Raw genomic sequence first — 25,817 nt, forward strand, 5'->3', positions numbered from 1 at the left:
AAAATGTCAGCGATGTGTTGCTCTAGTGTTTGGTTCCAGAACAACAGCACAGCTAGTACTGCCTCCTGAGTAGGACCCACATTGTCTTCTAGTGAGAACCTTGTCTGAAACCGAGCCCTGTATGGCAAGAAATCTAGAAACCATTTGTTTGGTCTTGTCGTTGAAAAGAGAATTAGACATGTTTGTGCAATTACAGTACATACACAGTAGCAGTTGTTAATTTAAAATGGTACAGAGGCTAACTCTATCCGACTGTCTTTGCTGTTGACGTCTTCAGCAAGACAGCAAAACATCCTGCCAAAAATGTCTCTTATCAAATGAGTGGCAAATAATGGACATCACACTCGCAACCATATTTTTGTGGGGCGATCAACCAGAGGCAGATTTCCCCTTTAACAGATATGGCCTTTGTAGTGCTAAAGACCCGGAAAATGTCCACTTCAAGTTCTGACAATGCCAATTTTCATACCAAACGGTTGCTGATGGGAATCAAATTGTGATAAAGCTGGTACAGGAGAGGGGGTGGGGGGGTTCATTCCAATTAGAGACACAGAGTACAATATGTTCTCTTCTCCATAAGTTAAACCCTTGTTTGCCCTCAAAGGCCTCCTCCTGACTATACTCGACTCGTGGTGATTATGCTTTCTTTTTTCCCCCCTTGCCGTTTATGGTCAAAGCCAGAGAGGTCCAGAGAATGTGATTATCAGCAAGAACATACAACAGTGAGAGTCTGAGTCAGGAGGGAACTCACAGAACATAATGGCCCAGTGAGAGGAAGGCTTTTACAGAACGTACAGGATATTTGGCAGGAAAACGTGTTTCCCATGCAGTGCACAAAGCAGATATAGAATAGGGGAAGCAAGACTGGAGACAAGGAGGGTGACGAAGGTAGGGTAAGCTAGGGCCGATATTTAGAACCAATATCCAACTTACAGTAATAATCGAGTAATTGAGAAGCAAGCTTTTTTATTTTTTAATCGACTAAATCAATTAGCCTGATTAACCACGTAACACTGTATTATACTTCATTGTACAATGGTGGCATAACAAATCGTGAAAATTGCGCAATTCACCCTTTGTCAGGTCCCGCCCGTGGTTCTGCCCCTCTTCGCACCCATTGGTTGCCGTGTCATGGTTGGACAAAAATCCTCTCTCTCCATCCACTACCATTTTCAGTTGCTTCGTATTGATATTCTGTGCATTCAATTCTTATTTTAAACTTAGAAAAAAGGAACATCACAGGTGCAGCATGGTGACTGGCCATATCATGTTTGTTTTTTGTTTTTTCCGGTTTAGTCAGTCAGGGACCAATCAGAAGGCTGACAAAGGGTGAATTGCGTCACAATGCGATGCGTTGTAGTGCAATGTGTTGTTGTTCTGTTATTTTCACTATTTTATTTTAAATAATCGTTCATTAATCGTAATCGAGGAACAAGTTTGAAATAGAGGGTGTGCGCGTGACATCATCATCATCATACCCGAGGTTTTGCGGGAACGCCTACTGAGTGGCAAAAAATACTTTCTGGCTTTGACAGCCCATACATCCAAACAGAAAAGTCCTATCTGATTGCATTAAACGACGTTGAATTAAGTTAAACTCACTTTGCCACTCGATTTGCCATTCACTTTATGCATGCGCATACCCTCTATAGTCATGATACTTATTTGAAGTCACATCGCTCAGACCTACAGTCAGCCACCTGTAATGTAGTTTTTAGATTGTTAGCTGTAAAGCATTATTCTCCAAACGAGGGCCCAAAACATTGCTTAGAGATTAGAGATTTGAATCTATAATCCCAGTACATGATCCTGTTTTAATCCTGCTTAATAGACACTTGCTTAACACACAGAGTACGAATGTCTCAACCATAACGGAACATAGAGGCTCAAGACGTCTTAATTCTTCAAGACCTCAGCACTTTCCCTGAACACGACCTTACTGTTATTAGTTCTCACTGACATCCTGCTCTTATCACCAGTCTTGATACAGTGCCATTGTTTCACATCCATTACATTAGCCATTAAACATACACACACACAGTCAGCAAACTTATGCACGCATACAAACATACACTCAACAAACGCATTACACACACACACACACACACACACACACACACACACACACACACACACACACACACACACACACACACACACACACACACACACACACACACACACACACACACACACACACACACACACACAGAGCGGAAGACCATTAAAAACCTGGGTGCTAGAATCACATTCCTAACATCACAGGTCACTTAATAGATTACTAGCAGGCTCAGCAGAGCTACAGGTGCTGGCCAGTTACTGATGAAGTCTGGGTGTGAACAGAATAGAGGTATTTTAAAGATAGGAGTAACGTGTGAGAGAATGCAGAGTAAACATTTGTTATTGAACTTAAGCACGCCAGCCTTGAGAAAAACAAATTACGGCTTGATAATAAGAATACAGGCGCCATAATATAATAGGTGTTTATGAAATTATATATATAATATAATATAATATACACACTAGGTACATCTAACTAAGTTACGTTACTACATGACGTGTGAGGGTCCATTTGGTTATTATTTGTACACTCTCGGAGTTACATCATTTCACGATGTACTAATTCAGTTGTATTTCTCAAGACATACAGACAGAAATTATGACAATGTATTGTCCTCGGCAGGAAACAGACTGTGGGGCTAGGTTGCCATTCTTTTCTGGTAAATCCTTCCCTCACTATTCTCTTCAGCCTCAGAAGAACCAAATGACAGTATACCTACATAATAGGTATACTGTGCATACAGTAGCACAAAGCCCATTGCCTACACTGGAACAGTTGAGGGCAAAAAACAAGTTGAAATGTTTTGTGGAGAAGATGTTACTGCAGAGAATGGACCATATTCACACGGTGGCCATTTTGCTCTTACTTTACAAGACCAACCTTGTCTGGGTGAATATGGTTAGTGGAGTTGGCGAGGGTTCAGAATGATATTGGCAAATTTGTCCAACCGTGCTTAGCTAGTTGGGAGTTGAGTAACCTTGAAAGTGAGAGGTAAACAATATAGCTTTTTCACAGCAGCAATATTGATATATATGAAATAATAGGATAATGCTATACGTTACCAAAAATACTATTATGTTCCATTTAGTGTAGCAAAGTCTTTCCAGTGAGCCAACATTTACAATAGCAGCACCCTGACTCTGTTTTACCTGAATGATTGCACCATGAATTAGTATCATTGATAACACCAGTGTTTACCCTTCTATTTCATGGCCTGTGAAAACTGAACTATCATTTCCTAGTTGGAAAGGAATATGTACATACAGGCTCTTTTAGTCACTGGCATCTGTTCTGTTATGAGACATAAATCTGTCTCTCTCTCTGGTCATCCAAAATAACAGCACAGACTGTTCCTACATCCTTCCCTCCCTTCCTTCAACAGTCACTAGTCAGGGTTGGCATGGTTACGGCCGGGTGTCTCCAGTGCCCCGGTCGTGGCTTGTCTGAGGTGTGGTCTGAGGTACGACAGTGATGGAGCTCTGTTTTAAGTGATATAGCCTTTATTTAATGAGCGCTTAACATAGACTCCCATAAATACAAGCAAGGAGTGCCTTCCTGTGGCTTATTGTTAAACAGGATCGTCTGGACTGGTCTTGTGTTCGACAACGCTACAACCGTGTTACAATGCAATTCAAGGGTAGTTGTGAAAGATTCCTTGCGGTATTGGTATTCTAAAAAAGAGTTCCCACGAAAGTACAGGTTGTAGGTTTGTTATGCAAACTTCTAACCTTGGGAGACGAGATTGGCTTTGTTTATATTCTAAATGGAAAGGACAGCCTGCCCTGCACACTATCTGACATGTCTTTCCTGACCAAGAGTGCCAGAGAAAGTCAGTTTCCATTGGCTTATTGTGGTTTTTATCCTGAAATTATCACTGTGTTTACTTTACAACACTCCATGTCCTGTTTCACATGGAGTCCAAACAGGAATAGTGAGGAAATTGTGAAATTACAATTGTGAAAAAGTTTCTATATTGTGTGTGTGTGTGTGTGTGTGTGTGTGTGTGTGTGTGTGTGTGTGTGTGTGTGTGTGTGTGTGTGTGTGTGCGTACTGTACAGTTTAGTAAATATATACATCCCTCCAAGACCACTATGCTCTCAGGATGCCGGAAAACTCACAGTCACTCACAGTTTTGTACTATAAATAAAATAAACTGAACATACACTTTAACAGTTGTACTGCACAATTAATTTCCGCTAACCTTGGTCAAGTAGTAGACAGACTGCTGGAAGGTGAACATGATGACTTCCTCCAGAACCGTCATGGCTTCCTCGCAGGCTGTCCGCGTCGTCATCATCTCAGAGTCCTGTAGGCCTAGCGACAAGAAAAAGACATTCAGCTATGTCTCATAATACAACTACAGACGTACAGCAGTCATGAAGTGACACCCAAAAATATGTTTAAGCGCCGTTGAAAAGTCACCTGATGCCATGTATTACACAAGGATAGAACTCTTTACAGGTATATGTTCAAAGACACATAAGAATCTCCTTTGCACTTCGTTCAAAGGCATAGAAGAATCCCCTTTGCACTTTGTTCAAAATGGCGGCAGCCAGCCAGGTTCCTGTGCGTCCTACCTTCATCCTCCTGGTCTTGCCTCCAGGGCAGCATCTGAGGGACCTCATGCTGCACAAAGTGCAGCAGCTCGATGGAGTTGGCCATCCACAGCAACAGAGGCTGCAGACCTGGGATCAGCTCTTCCATGCTCAGCAGCTGCATCTGTTCACTCTCCTGAGGCTGCCCGTCTGCCGAACTCCTGAGGTGAAGACAAAACATGTCCTTACTGTAAGAGTTTGTTTAGAGCACTTATGACGTAAATCGTTTGCCAGCCAAGTCTATGGACTTTAAAGTTTGTTTAGAGCACTTATGATGTAAATTGTTGTCTTTTTTGAATTAAAGTCTATGGACTTTAATGGTTGTTTATGGCAATAACTGACGTCATGTGGCAGATATAAATACATATTTTAATTATTTTTTAGTTGTGTAAACCACTCCTACGACTGGCTTTGTTAGTTTACGTGTCTGTCTGTCTGTCTGTTCGCTCAAAAATGAGCATGGTTGCTATGGTCACCCAGTTCACACGGGTGTGATTTCATTACGTCAGACATTACGTCAGACCACAGCTGATCAGTCTATATAAGACCTTACACCACTCAGTTCACACGGGTGTGATTTTTTATTTCATACAAGCCAGGATGGATAAACCTCGTTATGTAGCAGCCAAGTCTATACGTACCCCTGTGACGTAGAAAAGGCAGAAGTGTGATTTTTTTCAGGTATTTTGAATGAGGATTCTTCATGGAATTCATGATTCATTCGACAGTCACTCCTAGTATTGTCTTTGTGTCAATGTCACATGATGTCTGTGATGTACCCTTGAGTTATAATCCACATATTTTTTTACTTCTCCACAGTTCATTAAAACATGAATAACACATATTTGGCTAGTTAGGAATTCCTCTTGTTAAAGCTGTTTTCCTCCAGCAGCTGACATGATCATGACTCATTCTCATTAAATGTGTTCTCTGTTCTCCAATCTCCTTGTTCCCGCTCCCCATCTCAGGTCGTTTGGTTATATGTGACAGTCAAATCAGATTTTGAAGTTCCCTTACATGCAGACACCAAGGGTATGGGTGCCAAATGTCTCAATGTCAACAAGTGGTGCTACTTTTCCTTTCTTTGTAAACAGGTCATTGTCATCCATTTCTGGGGCAAACACTGAAAAACGTTTGTGGTCGGAATGCCTACTCACGTTTCTGGTTGGATTGCTGCAAGCTCCTTTGTCTTCTCCTAAGAAGGAAGGCCACAGAAAAAGAAGAAAGAAAATATCCATTTCAAACCGATGTAGCAAACACTGGCCTACACTAGCCTATCTATGTAAATGATATTCGACCTTGATGGCACCTTTGATTACTGGCTTTCTTTACCCAACTCTGGGGATTTTACCTTTGAATACATATGGATTAACATTTGGCTTGTTTGAGGTGTTCCAGGAACAAAAGGGGGGAACTGCATAAGACTGGGCAAGGAAACAAAAAGGGGGGCACTGTTCATCACTCACCCACATGACCAGCTGGATCTGGCTGGCTATTCGGAGCAGCAGCTTCCTGAAGTGTGTCAGTTCAAATGTGGCGGCTGAGTGCTGAATGCACAGTGCCAGCAAAAAGGCAGGCGTCAGCCTGGGTTCGTTTCCATTTGGGTCCGACGTGACGAGGATCCGCTGCAGCACCCCATCTTCCTGCTCCAGCTCGTAGCACACAGAGGCTTCAGAGCCGTCCAGGTCTTTCCACCGGGGAGGTGCAGGCTTCCTGTGGACTCTCCTCAACGGGAGGGAGGAGCCGCAGGACGTACAAGAGGACGATGCCTTTTCGTGGTCAGTTGGGCAGAGCTTGGACATCCACGGGGGGGTCTGGGGGGTTCCTGGCGTGCAGGTGGGATCCTTGAACATGAACAGGTAGTGTTTCCCCAAGCCGACCAGGTCCCCTGGACTTAGCTCCACCTCGTCTTTCAGGAGGAAGCCATTCCTGGTGACGGGGGCGCCGTGGAGCGGCTTCAGCATCGTCAGCGTCTGTCTGCCGTCGGCGGCCGGGGTGGAGCTGTTGGAGTCCAGGCGTCTGACGCAGCAGTGTTGAGGCAACACGTCCGGGGCGAAGAGGAGGATGTCCACCTTTAACCTCTCCTCGTCCTCTCCGTTGCAGTGCTCGCTGCAGCAGCCGAAGATGGTGGTGGTGCCGCTCATCAGGTAAATGACAAAGTCCTGTCGCGAGGAAAGGGGACCACAGCCAGGAGACAGAGAGGAGTGAAACAAAGTGAAAGAGAATGGAAGTGTTAATTTTGTAATACTATGCAGAACAGGAAGTGATTCAGCATTCTTAAACATTCCGTTTTGGTTCGTCCCTTCCTGTATTTGTTCCAGGAGACCAATTTCAATGAATGGTTGAGATCGGATTAGGGTGTTGCAGTTACTTAATCCACTTATTTGGAAATCATTCAAGCGTGTCTGCTGTTAAATTGTATTTTTGGGTGAGAACAACAGTCGGGTCCATCCTCAAGAAACAGCACAGCCCTGTGTGTCTTTAATCATGAATTAGGTGTGGAAAGGCGAGGTGAGACTAGGTCAAGTCCATGACCTTATAAACAGCACCCTAAGGCTATTGGTCAGGAATGATACTGTTACTGTATCATTGCATGCAGGCAAGTCATCCAAGCAAGCTGGTAGGCCTGTGAGAAGGTATGTAAAGGAATGAATGCACAGCTTGGACATTTTAAATCCTGCATTAAAATTCAATTCAATGTGCTTTAAAACATGTTTACATTGCCAAAGCAAAAAAAGTGGAACAATACAATCAAAACAAAATGTATATATTACAGAGTGGTCAACTGGTCATATAGCATCAGGTGAGTGGTTCCATTCCAGGTAATCACAATGTCCAACAGTGCAACTGCACTGACTGAATCTGTCTAATGAGCAGGGCCGGATCTACCATAGGGCACTTTGGGCACGTGCCCAGGGGCCCTTGGCCACCAGGGGCCCCTTTTTTTTGTTTTGTTTTTTTCCTTTTTTTTTAGCTCCACATAAAATTTCCCTGAAATAAATGGTGTCTGGGGGGGGTAGGCGACCGGAAATAGGCTAATATAACGGCATAAAACTGCCCCAAAACGGCTCCAAAACCGCAAAAAATTTGCGCGCGCGTGAAGGGGGGGCCCTTCGAGCTTCAGTGCCCAGGGGCCCTCAGAGGTGTTAATCCGGCCCTGCTAATGAGCTAAATGCAGTGAAACAACACAACCTTTATGTAGTGGAATTTAAACCATGTCAAATAAATATACTGTATATAAGAATTGGTCCCACTGCTAAGGAAGTTGTAAACTATTATCTTTATAAATTATTAACACCCTGTGCCCAGCGAGACTGTGAGATTGTTAAAGGTTGAATCATGCTCACATTGTTTCACTGAATTATACTTGAACCATAAACAAAGACAATAGTAACAAAACAAATTTTGGTCAGCTTTTCATCACGGAAATCTCCACTATAAAGATGTCCCAGATTAACTTATTAAGTCTGAGCAAAACAAACAAAAATAAACATTAAACTGCTCTTGTTTCATATGGCTGTTTGGTTTCTCTTTGGCTCTGGGTCGACTAATGGAATTGATGGAAGTGTGAAGGGGCCAAGATTAAACTGACCACAGTACTCAGAATGCTGTGGCAACACCCAGCATCCTGCATACTCAGCAATCTACAAAACCATGTGGGGACAAACAACAGAGAGAGAGGGAGAGAGCGAGCAGTTTCCTGTTCCTGGGAATGGACTCCGATTCAGACTGTGGACTCAGCCCACTGTCTGAATTTTTAGTTTTGTGTGGAAAAAACAGCTCCGTAAACAAGTGACCCGGAGAGTGCCATAATATTTCTGACACAAGTGTTCAGGATGTTATTTTTGAAGGGCTGCTAGCTGTTTACAGAATGAGGCATTCCTTTTCCAAGACTGAACACCCTGAAATGTACCTAGATTACAGTATACTTCTGCACCATGTGTACGTTAGCCTCCACAGTTTGTTTATGCTCTAAGAATAGTTCTAGTATAGTTCATCCTCCTCCGCAGATCCGCCTCCTGCTCTACTGTGCGTCTTTAATCAGGGCTATCTCCCCTTTCACTACAAGCCCTGCTGTTGTCAGTTCACCCTCTGACTTGAATAGTGAACAGATTGTTCCTTATCCTTTGCATGGGGACATGCTGACAGACAGCTCATTGCTGCGTGGGAACTCAAGCCCCGGACGGGAGGCGAGCTCCATTCTGCGTGGTTCTCTGACCCCATAAATGCCACAGGGTGGCCCCTCAGCATTTTGGAGGACAGGAAGATCACCTGTCTTTTCACGCCACTATGGCTGCACTCTACTGAGCTGCCCTGTCTGGCGCTAAGCCCACTGACAGTAATCCCCAGGGGAAGCCTCTCTCCTTCCTTCTCCTTTGGCCTGTTATAGTCCTGCTCTCTGACACCGGGATTTCCACTTCTGAGGCTCTTAGCCTAAGAGGTTCAGTAAGATGCTCTCCGCTGGGGCAAAGTGTACTTGTCTGTCTGTGAAGCCAAGATGAGACAGTCAAGATCCTCAATGGATGTGGGAGCTCAACCAATTTGACCAGCTCTTTTTAAATGCCACGATCAGATTGGGCTATCAAGGTCATCATTTCTGTGAACACTATCCAGTAAAGACTTAGTGATTGTGGTTTCACTGGTTTTAATGTGAAACCCAACATATCATATGCGGACCTCCCAGTGGGGGTTCCACACAGGAAGGTGAGGCAGTAGGCTACAACATCAGTGACAAAAAAAAAAAAGATACAGAAGAATACGGGAGGATTTCTTTGTAAGAATTGCATGGTCTATTTGAACAAAGCAGTTTGAAAAAGTTAATAAATCCACTACATCACACCAGCATTAGAAAATGGCTAAGTGATCATGTGCACAATAAGGCCCTGAATTAGAGCTTCTATTCAGGGGTGCAAAAACAACAAAGACTGACCTGACCTCTTTGTAAATCCTGTTAAACAAACAGATTTACAGATTCTGCATCGGACCGTAAAATGTATAACTCCAAGCCAACCAAACAATTGCCTGCAATTCAATACATTTCAGTGACTGACAGTCACTGTTACGTGTTCCTTGAACTTCCTTCTTTCCTGTAGCTCACCTGTCTGTGGCTGTAACCTTGGAGCAAAAGGAAATACGGGAAGTCGAAAGGCGGATGGATGGAGTACTGGGTGGTGTTGTCGTCGCTGCTCTCCGTCTCCTCCTTCTCCATGCCCAGACGCAGGATCTCCTTGTCGGCCTCTGCCTCGGGGTCTTCCCTGAGCGGGCCCTGTCGGACTCGGCTGGCCTCCTTCCCCATGGTGGGCAGGTCCATCTCACTCAGGCTCCTCCAGATGCACTGTCCCTCCATGTCCTCCCCGCTGCTTTCCACAAACAACGAGGTCACCCTCGAGCGGCTCTTCTGGAGCTTGCGTGCCTGGGCATTGATGCCTGCATAGAAAGGTGCACGGTCATGAGATGCACAAATTCTGATGTGTGCTTCAGCAACAAAGTATATTGGTAAAGCATGAATAAGGCTTTAATGAAAAGTCATGATTGTGTTCAATAGTTGGAAACCCTACATACACTACTGTACAGTGCTGAATACATTTGTCATTAATGAAGCTAAAAACAATGCATTGTTTCATTTGTTTCCTACTGAAAGCTCTTAGCAGTTCTTTTTTTTAAAGATTTCTGCCTTTATTGATAGTATCAAGTGAAGACTGACAGGAAAGAGGGAGAGACATGCAGCAAAGGTCATCATGAACGGGACTCGAACACGTGACGCACTGTCAGGCCAAAGCCTATATGTGGCATGCGCCTGGACCACTTGGCCTGCGGGAGCCACAGCTCTTAGCGGTTCTGTTTAATAACAAAACCTTTTCCCCCAAAATGCCAAACATTCAAATAAAAATCACACCCGTGTGAACTGAGTGGTGTAAGGTTTTATATAGCATGATCAGCTGTGGTCTGACGTAATGTCTGACGTAATGAAATCACACAAAATATGTTAAGTAAAAAAAGCTATCATTTTTGATAAATGTATGTATCACACCTGGATGTGATTTCACAACTGGCTTTTTTTGCGCAGAGAAAATGACCACGGTTGCTACGGTCATCCAGTTCACCCGGGTGTGATTTAATTACGTCAGAAATTATTTTGAACATAGCAACCACGGTCATTTTTTTATGCACACAAAAGCCAGTTGTAGGAGTGGTTTACACCACTCAAAAAAATAAAAAATGAACAGTTCCCCTAAAACTACTCTGCTCTGTAACAATGATGGTTCACTGCATGCACTGGCACCTGTTCAAATCAAACAGGCAACGGAAGGAGAGGAAACATGGAGGGAAAGTGAGCGGGCGGTCACCTCTATCTGATATCAACAGGCGCTTGAACGGCCTGACGTAACATAAACACTATCCAGCTCATTTGTCGCCATTAAGCACCATGGAATGTTCAGAGAACCTTGCTTCACACCCAGCTCTCCAAAGCCCTTATCAGCTGTGGAAGTGGGCGTTTTCCCCACATTGTTCAGCTACGCAGCGACAGTTGGGGGGCGGGGGGCTATGCCTAAAGCCGTGGAAGCACGGGGCAGCTCCGACAGTAGCCAGAGTAGCGCGAGGGGTAGGATAAGGCCGAAAAGAGGCATGAGAGCCACAACAAACAAAGTGCCAAAGTCAACATTGAACCACACAGTCCCCCCCAGTATGCAGGAAGTAAGCTCTGATGGAAAAGAATAACAAAGCAGAGAGTTGGACACACTCTGGCAGGTCCAGGCCTCAGCCGGTCAAAGCTGACCAGTGACTGCAGGCTTCAGAGGGCCCTGATGGGACCCTGCCGCAATAAAACAAAGATAAGAGAGAGGCCGCCATGACCTCCTCTATCCCTCCCCTGCTGCTTTTGTTTCCTGTCGACCTCTCACATGCCATCTCATCTCCCCTACTCTCTGAGTGGTGATAAGATGGGACAATGAAGGTTGTTTAACCTGCCATAAGAGATGAGGAATTAAATGTCCCTCAATGACACCATGAGCGAGTCATTGATTGTCCAGCTATAAAGATGTTAGTCACTGAGTTCTGCCTGTTTTACTTTGATCACTTAATGACCACTATAAGTGTGTGCATAATATAAAACAGACTCTCAGGCTATTGTAGCCCATATAAGAAAAATCACACCCGTGTGAACTGAGTGGTGCAACTACTGTGATGTCAGTGACGTCACATACTAACCATAGCAACCATGCTCGTTTTTTTGGTTGCTAACCATAGCAACCATGCTCGTTTTTTTGGTACGAACAAACACGGATACACGGGTACAAAGCCAGTTGTTGGAGTGGTTTGCACCACTCAAAAATACACTACCAAATTATCCATAGGTGAATTGGCAGATTTTCAGGCTGGGCTAACGCACCACACTGTTTAATCCTATCTGAGTGTCTCTGGGACTGTAAACTAAAAACTGACCTGTAAGGGAGAGTATAGTGTACACCTGCATACCTGCTGTGACTGTGTCTGTGTCCTTTGCGCTTTGCTCTTCTATGCTCGCCCTCTTCTGGATTTCAAAGCGCCTGGAGAAGCCTTCTTTAGGTTTCCAAAGTGACTGCAGCACAAGGGGCTTCTCGTTGTCCCCCACGACCCGGAAACACTCTCTCTTCCACTGGAAATCGGCTGCCGTCTGGCCAATCACGTCACAGAGCACATAGTCAGTGGCATCTTCCTTCTCCAGGCAGTACCTGCACAGCAACAGTAGAGTTTCACTTAGGAGGGAGCGGTGTTATGATCTATTAGTACAGAAGGATCATAGCTGTGCAAAATATTACATTTGAATTACACCCTTGTGGGTCAATCCAACAAGGCCCCGGGCCAGCATCCTCACCGCTCTAGGGCCTCCTTGACCAGTTCCTTAGCATTGGACCGAGGCGTGGCCAGCACGCTCTTGTAGTTGGTCCCCTGGCAGATGTCGCTGCCGAAGATCTTGAGGATGCCCGGGGCAGACATCTGACTGGACAGCTCAGCTGGGTCATCTCTAGCCCGGAGGTCTCCTGCCAGGCTCTGGCTGCCGCCCGAGGCATGCCGCTGATGGCCATTGTCCCGAAGGTTTGGGCTGCGGTTGAAAACGGTGGACAGCCTGTTGTTGTGTCGGCGGATTTTGTTCTTGGCTGGCTGCCGAACACCCACACTCTCTGCTGACCGTGTGGTGGTGTCTGAGTTGTTGGACCTCAAAGAGAGGGCAAGGGACATTGGGCAGAAGAGAGAATAGACCATAAATGATTGGGGCATTGGTGGTGCTGTTGTTGGGCAATCAAAAAGCATACAGCTATAGAACATTTTAACAGGTGCGTAAAAGTCATATAAACAAAGCATGGGAGAGGAGAGATCAATTTGCATCATTTAATTACAGACATTGAATTCAGAGTTATTGTCATATTGGCAACTTACTGTAAAGACCCATTGCTTGGTTTCCTCCCGAGCTTAGCCAGACGTTTCTTCGGAGAGCGGATCAACAAGCCCACAGGAAAGTTCAGGGTTTGTTTAGATACATGACTGCTTCTCTCCTCTGAAATCATGTTTTGTTTGTTCGTTCGTTTACTCCACCCGGTTAAGGGGGGTGTAGTTATAATGTACACCAAAAGCAGTGTTTTCCCCACAAAAATAAATTACTTATTACAATATTCCATCATTCCATGATATTCCAGTTTAAAGGGGAAACTCGGTTGTCGAAGTTAAAACCCTTTAGTTCACCCGGTATTCCAGAAGTAGGTCTATCCGGATTCAGCTGTCCATTTCCAATCACAATGGTCCGAGCATTTTACTGTCATTTCATCTACCATTTGGACATGTGTTGCAAAGTTAGTGAAATTGGCTACATTGTATCCCGCTTTAATAGGGATGCATACAGGCACAGCCAAAAGTTGCGGCGACGGGACGCGTTTTAAACTTTCAAATATATTTTCTTCCGAATGAAATCCACAGCAGCACGCAGCAAGAACTGGTCGTAAATATCCATCTGAAAGTGTACTTTTCCTCCCGTTTCTGTGTGCACTGCTAAAACTCCATGCCGAACAGCCCTTTCCATAATAAACACTTGACCCGTTAACTGTGAGCGCTTGATCAGTTGTCCGCCTCCCACCACACACACCACGACCGAGAATGCCTTGTTGCAACCATAGATCGCAACCTGTTCGAAAAGCTGCTGCTACTCTGCTACTACTGCGCCGACGTCACTGAGTGCTGAGCGCATGGTGGTCCGGTGGTGGGAGGGGCCGAGGGGGATCGGTTCGGTTAGGTTGATTGATTGATGTTTGTTGATGCCATGAAACCTTTGATTCAGAAAAAAATCAAGGAGGCAGGTAAGAAGACTTTGGATTATGTATTATGTACGTATATGTATGGGTTAATAAACTGCAGGCACGGGGGGGGGGGGGGCTTGGGCACCTGCCCCAATTGGCACAAAGTGCCATTTTCTTGCCCAACATGAATCCATGGCCCTTTTCACGTTTACATTGGTATTGACTCAGAATGTATTGCTTATTTTACTGTCCAATGGAATGAGCCAAGTTATTGTGGAACATCTTTCCCCATTAGCATATAATACATCCAATGTACTACATTTCTGGTGTGAAATGGCACGAGCCGAGGGACCATCACAAAAAGCCCACCCCAAAAATGGCAGAGATGTGCCCTTTTGTGGGCTTTGAACACCTGCGCCCTCAGTGCTCTGCACCGCTCTGATAAAATGCAGTGTTGGGGTTTAACTTTTAAATTTGTATTGGGGAAATAAAAGTATTTTTATGTATGTATTATCATTTATGTATTTATTTTAAACATATTTGCATTTAAACTGTGTTCATAACTTACTATACTATAGGCTAGTAACCTCGCTTCACCAGACCAGCTAGCCTTGGCTATCATGATTTCCAAATATTACTCACTGGCTTAAAATAAACCCTCGACAAACCCTTTTATTCCACAGAATCTGTTTCTATATCATTTAAATAATGGCAGTGGGATGTCATACCAAGGTTGCATTTATATAAAAACAAGCCCTCCTCTGCTCCTGCTGACCTGCTGTAACAGAAATAACAAATGTGTTCACCGGTGCTGCAAGAGCCCCATCTAGTGGTTATAAACTTAAATGACAATCTTATGACACTAATGACAGTCATCCATCCTGCTTTCTCTTTTTGAGTGGTGTAAACCACTCCTACGACTGGCTTTGTTAGTTTACGTGTCTGTCTGTCTGTTCGTACCAACAAATGAGCACGGTTGCTATGGTCACCCAGTTCACACGGGTGTGATTTCATTACGTCAGACATTACGTCAGACCACAGCTGATCAGTCTATATAAGACCTTACACCACTCAGTTCACACGGGTGTGATTTTTCTAAAATATTGCACTAAAATATGAAAGCGCACGCACGCACGCGCGCACACACGCACGCACACACGCACGTACGCACAAATTAAATTAAATTTCAATTCTTTATTTGCATGAGAAAACATAGCCTATGTTTAATATATTGCAAAGCAAGTATTAAAATATAATAAAACTAATACAATTAAATTCATAAAAGCACACATAAAGACAACATCCAAGGCCTGCCTGCCTGCTGAAGTGTTGCGGTATTAAGTAACACTATACAGGCGGATGTGAAACGACACCTGCAGCTGTAGAGCAGCGGTTTGGAGATGCGGCTTGCATGTGGTGGGGAGAACGTTCAGTATTCAGGTCGTAGTCTATCTTATCTACTGCATTACTGTAGGCTATCCTGACATCTCACATGATTTATGATCTAACGTGCGACGGTGTCGAGCGCGTAAAATAGCAGAACTACAAGCTTTCAGTGAGCTTTGTGTGTGCGCTGTGTGATCTTGTAGTAGGCTATAGTCGATCACAGGATCAGCTATTTTAATCAAACAATGAAATAATTTCTGTACTATAGACTTATTATGGCATACATAGGCCTACGTTGTTTTCTGGGAGTAAATAACTTAGCCTACTTCTAATAATTATTTTAAATCTTAATTAAAGATTCGTGATTATTCATTTATTATCAAGCACTAAAGGCTGGATAGGCTGTTTCTGACAGACTGCATGAATAGCCACATGTAATAGTTCTCTGATATTCTCATATGGAGTTGCCAAAGCTGCCTGTTGCCAAACCACATTATTTGTGCACATTTCAGTAAAACATGAACATATATATCCATAGAATTATAACACAGAACCCAAACATTGTTCATTTTCAATAACATCATTATTATTAATAATAATAACAACAAATATCAATGCAATATTTACAATTCCTTTTGCGCTTAACATTCATTATGTATCCTTCATGTTTGAAAATGCATCAATAGATAATCATATAGCCTATACTAGACTACCTTGTTTCCTTAGACTGTCATCATCCAGTTCACTGTTTGACATGTGATGTGAAGAGCTACATTTTCTCCTGTTTCTATGTTTATTAAAATGCCACAGGCCGTTTCATCAGCAATTTCACAGAAAAGGTGTTACCGTGTTAACATCATAAATCTAAAGAAGAAGTTAATTACCACTATATAGTCTAATGGTCAAAAGTAATTTGATTGTATCTTATCTCGGGATAGCAGCAACACATAAACTGACATTAAAGGTGGTGAATCTGTCATGTGGGACTTTTTGTGTGTATGCTATATTACATGGTGATACTCAGTGGTCATGTTTTAGATCTAATTTGTTTTCAGACCTGTCCCTTGTTGGGCAGTATCCTCATGTAGTTATGCAGGACAACTAGAGATTCACTCCAGACACTGACTGACTGACTGACTGACTGACTGACTGACTGACTTTTGGGAGAATACATTGCCAACTGACCCCCATATAGACGGCTAGTATCCTGCAGAGCTACACCATCATATAAGCATAAGGAGGTGATAAGAATATAATTCTTTATAGTGGAATATTTATTTTGTTACCTTTAAGTATTACTTGTCTTGATTGATTCCATGTCAGACACTATATCAAACACCTGCACACGTCGCTTAGGACACTGAGGTTTGTCCAGTTTTCCACTTTTGTTTTCTGTTTTAGAATTGTGTTGGCTATTGATACTGTAAGGAAATTTGGTGATGTTGGCGACAGTAACAACAAATATTAGAAAGTATTACCGTTTATGCGATGCTTTCAGAAATACTATATAGACTTAATATGTATAGCTTTGAAGGATACAAAAACAAGGAAAATATAATGAGTGTCTGAATGAGTTTAAACTGTTAACAATTTTAAAATCAAACGTAGGCCTATTGCATGGATTATTTTAACACAAGTATTTAGGCTAATCAAGTACTTAGGCTAATCTCCTCATTTTCACGTGAGAAGGTTCTGGAGAGTGTACTGTACGTACGAGAAGACATGAGGAAACCTAGTGTTTAGTTTGAAAAGAGGCGGTCTCTTCACCGCAGCAGAGCAAATTCTCTGTATCTGCATACAACCACAAGCGACCAACTGCAGACACTGAAGACGACCGTATAGTGCCATGAGTCAGTCACCCATCTGACCTGCCAAGCGTGCATGGGGCCAAGCTGCACTCTCAGTCCCACAATTTGGGAATTTCAGGTACGTTGAAAATAATGTGTGTCTGTCTTTAAACCTCTCTCCCTCCCTCTCTCTCCCTCTCTCTCTCTCTCTCTCTCTCTCTCTCTCTCTCCACACTCATGCTACTGTAAATTTGTAGTTAATTTGTTTGTACATACATAGTAGCCAATGTATCACTGCTTTTTCCAAAAGTGAAAAACAAAGTTGCATAATGGCAATGATTTGTAGACTGTTTATCACTGAAAGTAATTTGCGTGGATAATTAAATAAGCTAGCTACTGGCAAAAGTATGCGGTTCCCAAACTAATTAACTGTTTACGACTGCCTTCCACGTCATTAAACATTTTTACGCCTTATTGTTTGATTATCTGGTTTGTTCCTCTTTGCTGTCAGTTACATGTTTAAATGGAAGGGAAGTAATTTAGAAAGTTATTGTTAGGATGGGAGAGGAATAATAATAAAAAAAGGCTTGCCAAACTGCTCAGAATTGAGCTATTTTAAACAACAAGGCATATACTGTGTGCTTGTTGTTGATAGTAAAAATGTGCACCAAAATGTGCAGAATGAGAAGTCAGTTGATTGATCCAAAAGGTATAAGACCTATTGGATCTAATATGAACCATTGTTTCATAGAAAGTATGGAACATTTAATATTATTGAGAACCAGTCGTATAGTCCCCATCAATAATTAGTTATGTCATAATCTATTCTAATATTTGTTACACCCACCTTCGGTCTTTGTGCTGAATTGGGAAATGAAATGGTCACTTTTCGTCAAGGAAGAGATCTAAGGGGCCAATCTATCTCTATAATGGCAATACTGTACTATTATTTGCATCTCTGTTTACATGATTTACCTTCATTCTTTTACTCCACTGGAGTGGACTACTAATTGTACTAATTGTACTTCAAAACTATAATAACTGCAATTTTTTTGTGGCTTTCGCCTTTATTTTATATTTTTTATGGAGGGACAGACAGTAGGCTGACAGGAAATGGCGAGAGAGATGGGGGGAAGACATGCAGTAAAGGCTAACTGCACATGTCTTGATACACAATTACTTCAGTGTAGTGTAGCATACACGTCTTATCTATGTTCCATCTTCAATCCAAAGCCTTGGCCTAAGTGTTAAGCCTCTATAAAATACAAAATGATCAGCTTTGCCAGTAAGCACCACTTCAAAGTGTCCCATCATGATGTGGCATCCATACTTTCTTTGTTGACTGCCCAGATGACTTGCAGGAGGAGAGCTAGCAAAGATAATCGGCATTGTCGGTTTGTCTTTTTTGGTAATATGTTTAGGCTGACAGAATATGTCTATTAAAGTAGCCCAAAGGTTAACAGAGTAACTTTCAAGAATAGTATTCTAATATTATTTTATGTGTCATCCTAGAGAGCCAGGGCCAAGGACTTTCTGTCTCAAAGATTCAAACGTTTGGGAGGTTAATGGTATAGCGAAAGCTGCGAAACCATACATTTGCAAACATCTCTACAGCATATCAAATCTTATCTCATCACATCACCATTCCTATTTTCACACTTGTATCAGCAACAATGAACAAAATAGTGTAATAAATCTATACGGTAGCAGGGGGTTATCACACTATTGTATTGACTTTCATGCTTCACTGTACAGTATGTATGTACAATGTAATTAAGTAATGCTTATCAGACTGTCTATTATGCTTATACTCATCGTTTTGTTCTATATAATACGGTATGTCATTTTAAGTATTTAATGATTTTGGAAAATCATTGCCTATAGGGACCCCAGGGTGACTGTGCTTAACGATTCAATTTGGCTTATTCATGCTAGTGGAATGTACAATCCCGCTGATGACCTTCAGAATCCTGGTCCACTCCTCTCTGTCTTATCAAAGAGTTCTCTTGTTGTTTTTATCATGTGTTAATTCAGGAAGCTAATACATGACCTATTACGGACAATAAGTGAATATATTATGTTGATTTATGAAGGAGAGATAGAGTGGATGTTTTCTATTCTGGATGAATAGGCATTGCCTATATAGTTTCTTTCCTCAGGGAAATACAAAGCAAAAAATATTGACGCACAGCTGAATGAACAGATTTGTGGTGATGTGAGGTCATCTGTGAGGATGACTTTTATGTGTAATTGAATTTGTGCATCCACACCTGTAAATAGAAGTCTTCAAATGATAATTTTCCTCATCCATAACCATGAAAAGAGTTTGAGTGTTAAATCATGTTTGTGGGAAGATAGCCAAATGTAATATTAAAGATAATTGCCTGCATGGGATTTGAATTCAGCGAAGATATCTAACTTGCATTTATACGTGTAATGGGTTTTTCAGTGGCTTGACTGAGAGCCTGCCATCGCGCAACACTGGTGGGTCAAACTGAACAACCAATATGTCAATTTGAAGCTATGATTCCCTGCTTTCATATGACATGAAAAAAACGAAAATTCAAAAAAATGTCAGTCCCTCAATCAAATTTGGCCACATTTGTGTATCTGTGAGTAAACAGTTACTATAGACACAAGTCATGTTGTTGATCAGGCTAATGAATCGCTGGCCTCATTGTAGCAACAGAGAGGAAGTTAACTTGTGTGACCCCACTTTATTTTAAAATGATTCAAAAATAGTTTTCCACTTCCTTTATTCATTTTTTCCTCTTTATTTTTCACATCTCCGTATCTTTCATACAGTATCATCATTCATACAGTGTATATATATAGAGCACCTCTGTGTCACATTGTCACATATTATTAGGCAGTCCTTGAATTCATCTGATGGAGGTCAGCCGGACCGAAACATAACCTTTTTCTAAAGTCCTTGAACCCTTTCATCCTATCACTGACGTATTGTATCACTGCAGCTCAACCCTTTCATCCTATCACTGACGTATTGTATCACTGCAGCTCAACCCTTTCATCCTATCACTGACGTATTGTATCACTGCAGCTCAACCCTTTCATCCTATCACTGACGTATTGTATCACTTCAGCTCAACCCTTTCATCCTATCACTGACGTATTGTATCACTGCAGCTCAACCCTTTCATCCTATCACTGACGTATTGTATCACTGCAGCTCAACCCTTTCATCCTATCACTGACGTATTGTATCACTGCAGCTCAACCCTTTCATCCTATCACTGACGTATTGTATCACTGCAGCTCAACCCTTTCATCCTATCACTGACGTATTGTATCACTTCAGCTCAACCCTTTCATCCTATCACTGACGTATTGTATCACTGCAGCTCAACCCTTTCATCCTATCACTGACGTATTGTATCACTGCAGCTCAACCCTTTCATCCTATCACTGACGTATTGTATCACTGCAGCTCAACCCTTTCATCCTATCACTGACGTATTGTATCACTGCAGCTCAACCCTTTCATCCTATCACTGACGTATTGTATCACTGCAGCTCAACCCTTTCATCCTATCACTGACGTATTGTATCACTGCAGCTCAACCCTTTCATCCTATCACTGACGTATTGTATCACTTCAGCTCAACCCTTTCATCCTATCACTGACGTATTGTATCACTGCAGCTCAACCCTTTCATCCTATCACTGACGTATTGTATCACTGCAGCTCAACCCTTTCATCCTATCACTGACGTATTGTATCACTGCAGGCGGCTGCAGCTCAACTCTCAGCTAGTTCCTATAAATGAGCATTGTCAGACCACAACTCTTACCATGTTTAGAAATAATGCACAGCTAAGAACCATGTCCCAAGAAATCAAAGCCAAATGCAATACATTGTCCATACTTTAGAATTATGCTTATGTTTGGGGAATGGCTCAAAATACAGTATTGCAAGTATCTACTGTAGTAACAAAGCTTTACACATAGACCGAGACATATGGAAAGGGAAAGTTTATCCATATTGTATTAATAATAGTCAAATATAAACACATTTCTGAATTTCTGTTGTGTTTTTGAATAACTAAATATTTCCATGTGTTGAAACGCACCACACGTGTTTTGAGACTTTAGACAGTTTGGGTTGTACTATACTAGACTGCAACTCTTATACGCATTCAATTCTTTTACTCTCTTCTTGCACAGCCTTGGACCTTCATTCCAACTCTTATTCAATTCTTTTACTCTCTTCTTGCACAGCCTTGGACCTTCATTCCAACTCTTCGTTTTCCAAACTCTGTACCCATGGAGGCCAGAGGAATGTATGATTTTACTGCAACAGCAGAGGATGAGCTCAACTTCAAGAAGGGTGATATTCTTAAGGTGAGAATGGTTGTACGTCACTTCCGAAAATTGTACTGAAACAGTTAAAATATGATGCTGCTTATTTTATGCTGATTTATCAGTTTATTACCTCTGTATGCTATCCTTCCCCAATGTTACTGATGTTTTGGTAACACGTTCTATGTATACCCATGTCTATTATGCATTATAAAGTAATTTTTTGAGGAGTAGGCAGAAATGTTTCATGTAGGCCTTAGATATAGATTTGCAATTCTTTAAGAATTCTTTAAAGAAAATGTCTGTGAGTGACTGGCAATTCATTTATGACACTGTATTGTAAAATTATTATAATGTGTTGTTACTATTATAAAGCATTATTCTATGCACTTATCAGTGCATAAAGGTGAAAATGATTCAGTGTTATAAGCAGATTATAACACATAGAAGTATGTTTATTTTAATGCATAGACATGGGGCTTGGTAGAAGGTGTCACCGCTGTGGTTTATCTTATCAGATCATGGGCTCACAAGATGAATGGTACAAGGCAGAGCTCCACGGACAGGAAGGATTCATACCACAGAACTATGTAGATATGCAAACTCCTAGGTTTGTTTCTTTTCTGTTTGGTTAACATTCAGGCCTAATAATTTTATGCTTTCATTTTTTTATTGAAAATGTTTCAATCTGGAAACAATTATGACAATTAAGATGATTATTATCTCAAATAATTGCTATTAGGCAATTATGTAGCAATTCATTGTGACAGCCGTGTGTGTGTGTGTGTGTGTGTGTGTGTGTGTGTGTGTGTGTGTGTGTGTGTGTGTGTGTGTGTGTGTGTGTGTGTGTGTGTGTGTGTGTGTGTGTGTGTGTGTGTGTGCATGTACGTGTGTGCGTGCATGCGTGCGTGTGTGCGTGCACGCATGTGCTTGTATGCTAGTGTGCATATACTGTGTGCATGTGTCTGTGTGTGTGCACGTACACACACACACACCTGTGGTCTGTCCTGGGTTCATGTGTGCTTGCTGCATGTTTTCTCACAAGTACAGTTAACTAGAGTGTGTGATGTTTATGCATCTGTAAGGAGAAACTCAAGTCTCATTTATAGACTGATTTGCCACATGACTAGGGCTGCAACAGTTAAATGTACAAATCTTTTGCACGGTTGTGTGAGGAGGAAGTATAATGCTGAAGTGGTTAATAAACGTTTAAATATAAAAACCTGCATTTAAACTGAAAAGAAAAAAAGTAAAGCATAAATGAGATCAGATGTGTCATGAACTCGTGATATGTTTCTCTTTAGCTGGTTCCAGGAAAATGCCAGTCGTGGTGCTGCAGAGGAGATTCTGATGAACAAGGAGATGGGATGTTTTGTGATCCGAGGATGCCAGAGCTCTCCCGGAGATTTCTCCATTTCTGTTAAGTATGTGTTCGACTGTGTGTGTGTGTGTGTGTGTGTGTGTGTGTGTGTGTGTGTGTGTGTGTGTGTGTGTGTGTGTGTGTGTGTGTGTGTGTGTGTGTGTGTGTGTGTGTGTGTGTGTGTGTGTGTGTACAAGAGTGTGTACATGTGTGTGTGTGTGTGTGTGTGTGTGTGTGTGTGTGTGTGTGTGTGTGTGTGTGTGTGTGTGTGTGTGTGTGTGTGTGAGAGAGAGAGAAAGAGAGAGAGAGAGAGAATCTATAACATTTGTTTGATTTATGTTAGTATAACTTTAAACTCGTAGATATTTAGATTGACCAGTAGGGGACAATCCAACCGAGGAAACAGCTAACATTTTGGAGGAACATGGAGAGATGGGACATTTTAAGTTTCCAGTCACACAGTGTTTTAAACAATTGAGCCGTCACAAACATGCCGTCTCCCCCACAGACATGACTGCGACGTGCAGCATTTCAAAGTGATGAAGGACAGCAAAGGCCACTACTTCCTCTGGTCTGAGAGGTTTACCTCCCTAAACAAACTGGTGGAATTCTACAAGTCCACCTCCATCTCTAAACTGAGGGAAATCTACCTCATTGATGGATGCCATGATGACAGCATGAAGTGTTCCTCTACAATCCAAACGGTATTTCATTTGTATGGGTACCTCGATTAAACTAGATGGGTGGGGGGGTCACATTTTCATGAACAAGGCTGTAATATGGCCTAATTGCTTATTAGCTACAGTCATATCTAATCTCAAAGCCTAATTCGGAGATGGTGGAGGAGAAGCTTCCTCATTGAATGGATAATTACACAGTAATTACAGTAATTTATTTAAGAAGGATACGGTAAATGATCACCAAGGTTATAAAATGTATTTGAATAATACAAGGTTTGATTTAATATTTCTTTAACTCTGAGATTGTTGGATGAGCTTCTGTGAAACAAGTTTGATTGGTTAAACTTGTAACTTTTTAACATCATGTTTTAGTCCAGTTAACTATAGGTGTGTAAAATGCCCTCAACAATTAAGGCTTAATCCTGTAAATCAAACCCGACAATGATTATCAAATATTTTGCAATGCAGAAATGTGTTGCGCAACTTGTAGTGTGTATTGTGTGTATGGTAGTGTGTGTATACTACACTACCATACAAGGGCTTTTTGATGTAAATGCATGGTTTATCATTTACTGAGCAAGTTGGTGTATAACCGGTTTGTTGTTTCACATTCTAAAGTTTACATTCATGCAGTTCATTTGTCAATCCATAAAGGTTACAGACATCAAGAGGCTATACTACTGGAATAGAATTCCTGTGGGGGTGTTTGACTTGTTACACCATAGATAACATAAAACATTAATTTCCACATTTTATCTTTCTCAGTTGAAAAGGGGGAGTCTGCCAGAGCAGCGAAACTATGTCAACACGCCTTCTGCCACAACAGCTACACAGCGCAGAGCCTCAGACCAACCTCACAACCAGCTGGTACATATATACTCCCCATTATTTCATCATGATTTACACTAGCAAACTATGTGTTTCTATCTGGGTGCATGATTCATTCACTGCAGCTTTCTAGTTGATTTGAATCTGATCTAATAATCAGTATATGCCTGTTGAGTTGCTCTGGTTTAGGTGCTTGCAGCGACAACGATAGAGTCTATAATGTTCACAACAACCAAGTCTAGTTAATAGACTATTCCTTCCTCCCCATATAGAGTAAGAGAGCTGGTCTAGAAGAGAGGGCCCACACCATCGGCCATACAGGAAGAAGCAGCCCTGTTACTACTGTTAGCACGTCAGCCTCTGTATCCCGTCGAACATCAGAGACCATGCCTAATCCTCAGGTAGGCCTGCTGCCTCTTCAATTACACCTCACTGTAGTGGATTGGGGGGTTTTCACATTTTGGATTAAATGGATTTGGGAAATGAATATCAGTTTATAGTAGCTATTTGTATGCTTGTGTCTGTACTGCATGTGTTTGTGTCATGCGTGTGCATGCATTATGTGTCCACAGAGGGCAGCCACCTCGATAAAGGCGAAGGCAATATACGATTTCATAGCAGAAGAAGATGATGAACTTGGCTTCGGTTCTGGTGATATCATTGAAGTGTTGGATCGTTCAGATGCAACATGGTGGAAAGGGAGACTGCGCGGGAAAAGTGGGCTGTTTCCTGCTAATTACACGTCGCCACTGTGAAACTCACCCCAGGGGCGAATGCACACGACATGAGTCGGTTGTGTATCTTTGACTTACTCATCAGCTATGGGGTCCATGGATATATGCACAGTAAAATGAACAGAAAGATAAAACCATCAGTGACTCATCATGTTTGGCTACATCTTGACAACAACTTCATACTTCTGGTGCCAGGACTGTGTGATAGCCTAATAGTGATTCTGGTTCTTGTACACATCTTAAAGGTATATAGTGTAAGTGTTGTTTTTGATAGTAACAATTGCTATAGTGTTTGGGGTCAGGTCAGGGGTCTTCTTGTCTCTCCAGCCCTTTAATATTTAGAAAATACATTTTCAGGTGTGTTAACAACCCATTCTTTTCTTAAAATGTATAGTTTTGTAGTTACAATTTTGTCTGCTAACCTCCAATTTCACTTGTTACAAACACACACTCATAGTCTCCTAGACTAGAGCATACATGGACAATTGGTGGCCCGGGGGCCACATGCGGCCCTACTTTCACTTAATGCAGCCCGCAGGTTAATAGCCAAATACTGGTATATTATTGTTTTTGTTTTGTTCTATATTTAATTATAGGACTAGTGACCCTCTGGAGTGAGTGTGGAAATATAGTGGCCCTCTCCATCATCAAGTTGCCCACTCCTGGTCTACTCTAGTCTAGAGCAATGATTGCTATCATCAGAATATATAGAGAACACAACACAGTGGAAATAATCACTTTAATGAACATATAAGCTCCTTCTTGTCTCCAGAATGTTCTTGAGTCTGAGACACCAA

General features: G+C 42.1%; 2 protein-coding genes across 2 annotated transcripts in view; one reads left to right on the top strand and one right to left on the bottom strand.

The window, feature by feature from the left end:
* Nucleotides 1-13,794, bottom strand: part of radil2a (Ras association and DIL domains 2a) — a 30,232-nt gene extending 16,438 nt beyond the window's left edge. The window contains exons 1-8 of the mRNA XM_079520632.1: nucleotides 13,075-13,794; nucleotides 12,512-12,853; nucleotides 12,133-12,368; nucleotides 9,755-10,083; nucleotides 6,123-6,818; nucleotides 5,814-5,851; nucleotides 4,639-4,817; nucleotides 4,263-4,375 (exon numbers count right to left, since the gene is read on the bottom strand). Coding sequence (XP_079376758.1) covers nucleotides 4,263-4,375; nucleotides 4,639-4,817; nucleotides 5,814-5,851; nucleotides 6,123-6,818; nucleotides 9,755-10,083; nucleotides 12,133-12,368; nucleotides 12,512-12,853; nucleotides 13,075-13,202 — 2,061 coding nt within the window. The 5' untranslated portion in view covers nucleotides 13,203-13,794. The remainder of the gene's footprint in view (nucleotides 1-4,262; nucleotides 4,376-4,638; nucleotides 4,818-5,813; nucleotides 5,852-6,122; nucleotides 6,819-9,754; nucleotides 10,084-12,132; nucleotides 12,369-12,511; nucleotides 12,854-13,074) is intronic.
* Nucleotides 13,795-13,920: 126 nt separating this feature from the next.
* On the top strand, nucleotides 13,921-25,809 carry LOC306936797 (GRB2-related adapter protein-like). Its single transcript, XM_079520421.1, has 9 exons — nucleotides 13,921-13,985; nucleotides 17,001-17,237; nucleotides 21,338-21,460; nucleotides 21,937-22,028; nucleotides 22,723-22,842; nucleotides 23,287-23,482; nucleotides 24,224-24,325; nucleotides 24,559-24,687; nucleotides 24,859-25,809. Exons 2-9 carry the CDS (start codon nucleotides 17,193-17,195, stop codon nucleotides 25,039-25,041), a joined length of 990 nt encoding a protein of 329 aa, XP_079376547.1. The 5' UTR covers nucleotides 13,921-13,985; nucleotides 17,001-17,192; the 3' UTR covers nucleotides 25,042-25,809.
* The last annotated feature ends 8 nt before the right edge of the window (nucleotides 25,810-25,817 follow it).

The sequence above is a fragment of the Electrona antarctica genome, assembly GCF_951216825.1.
Source record: "Electrona antarctica genome assembly, chromosome: 14".
Lineage (NCBI taxonomy): Eukaryota > Metazoa > Chordata > Actinopteri > Myctophiformes > Myctophidae > Electrona > Electrona antarctica.

Coding starts and splice junctions, on each gene's coding strand:
- LOC306936797 (XM_079520421.1), top strand. CDS start 17,193: ATGGGGCCAAGCTGCACTCTCAGTCCCACAATTTGGGAATTTCAG. Junction 23,483..24,223: donor GTTCCTCTACAATCCAAACG/GTATTTCATTTG, acceptor TATCTTTCTCAG/TTGAAAAGGGGGAGTCTGCC. Junction 24,326..24,558: donor ACCAACCTCACAACCAGCTG/GTACATATATAC, acceptor CTCCCCATATAG/AGTAAGAGAGCTGGTCTAGA.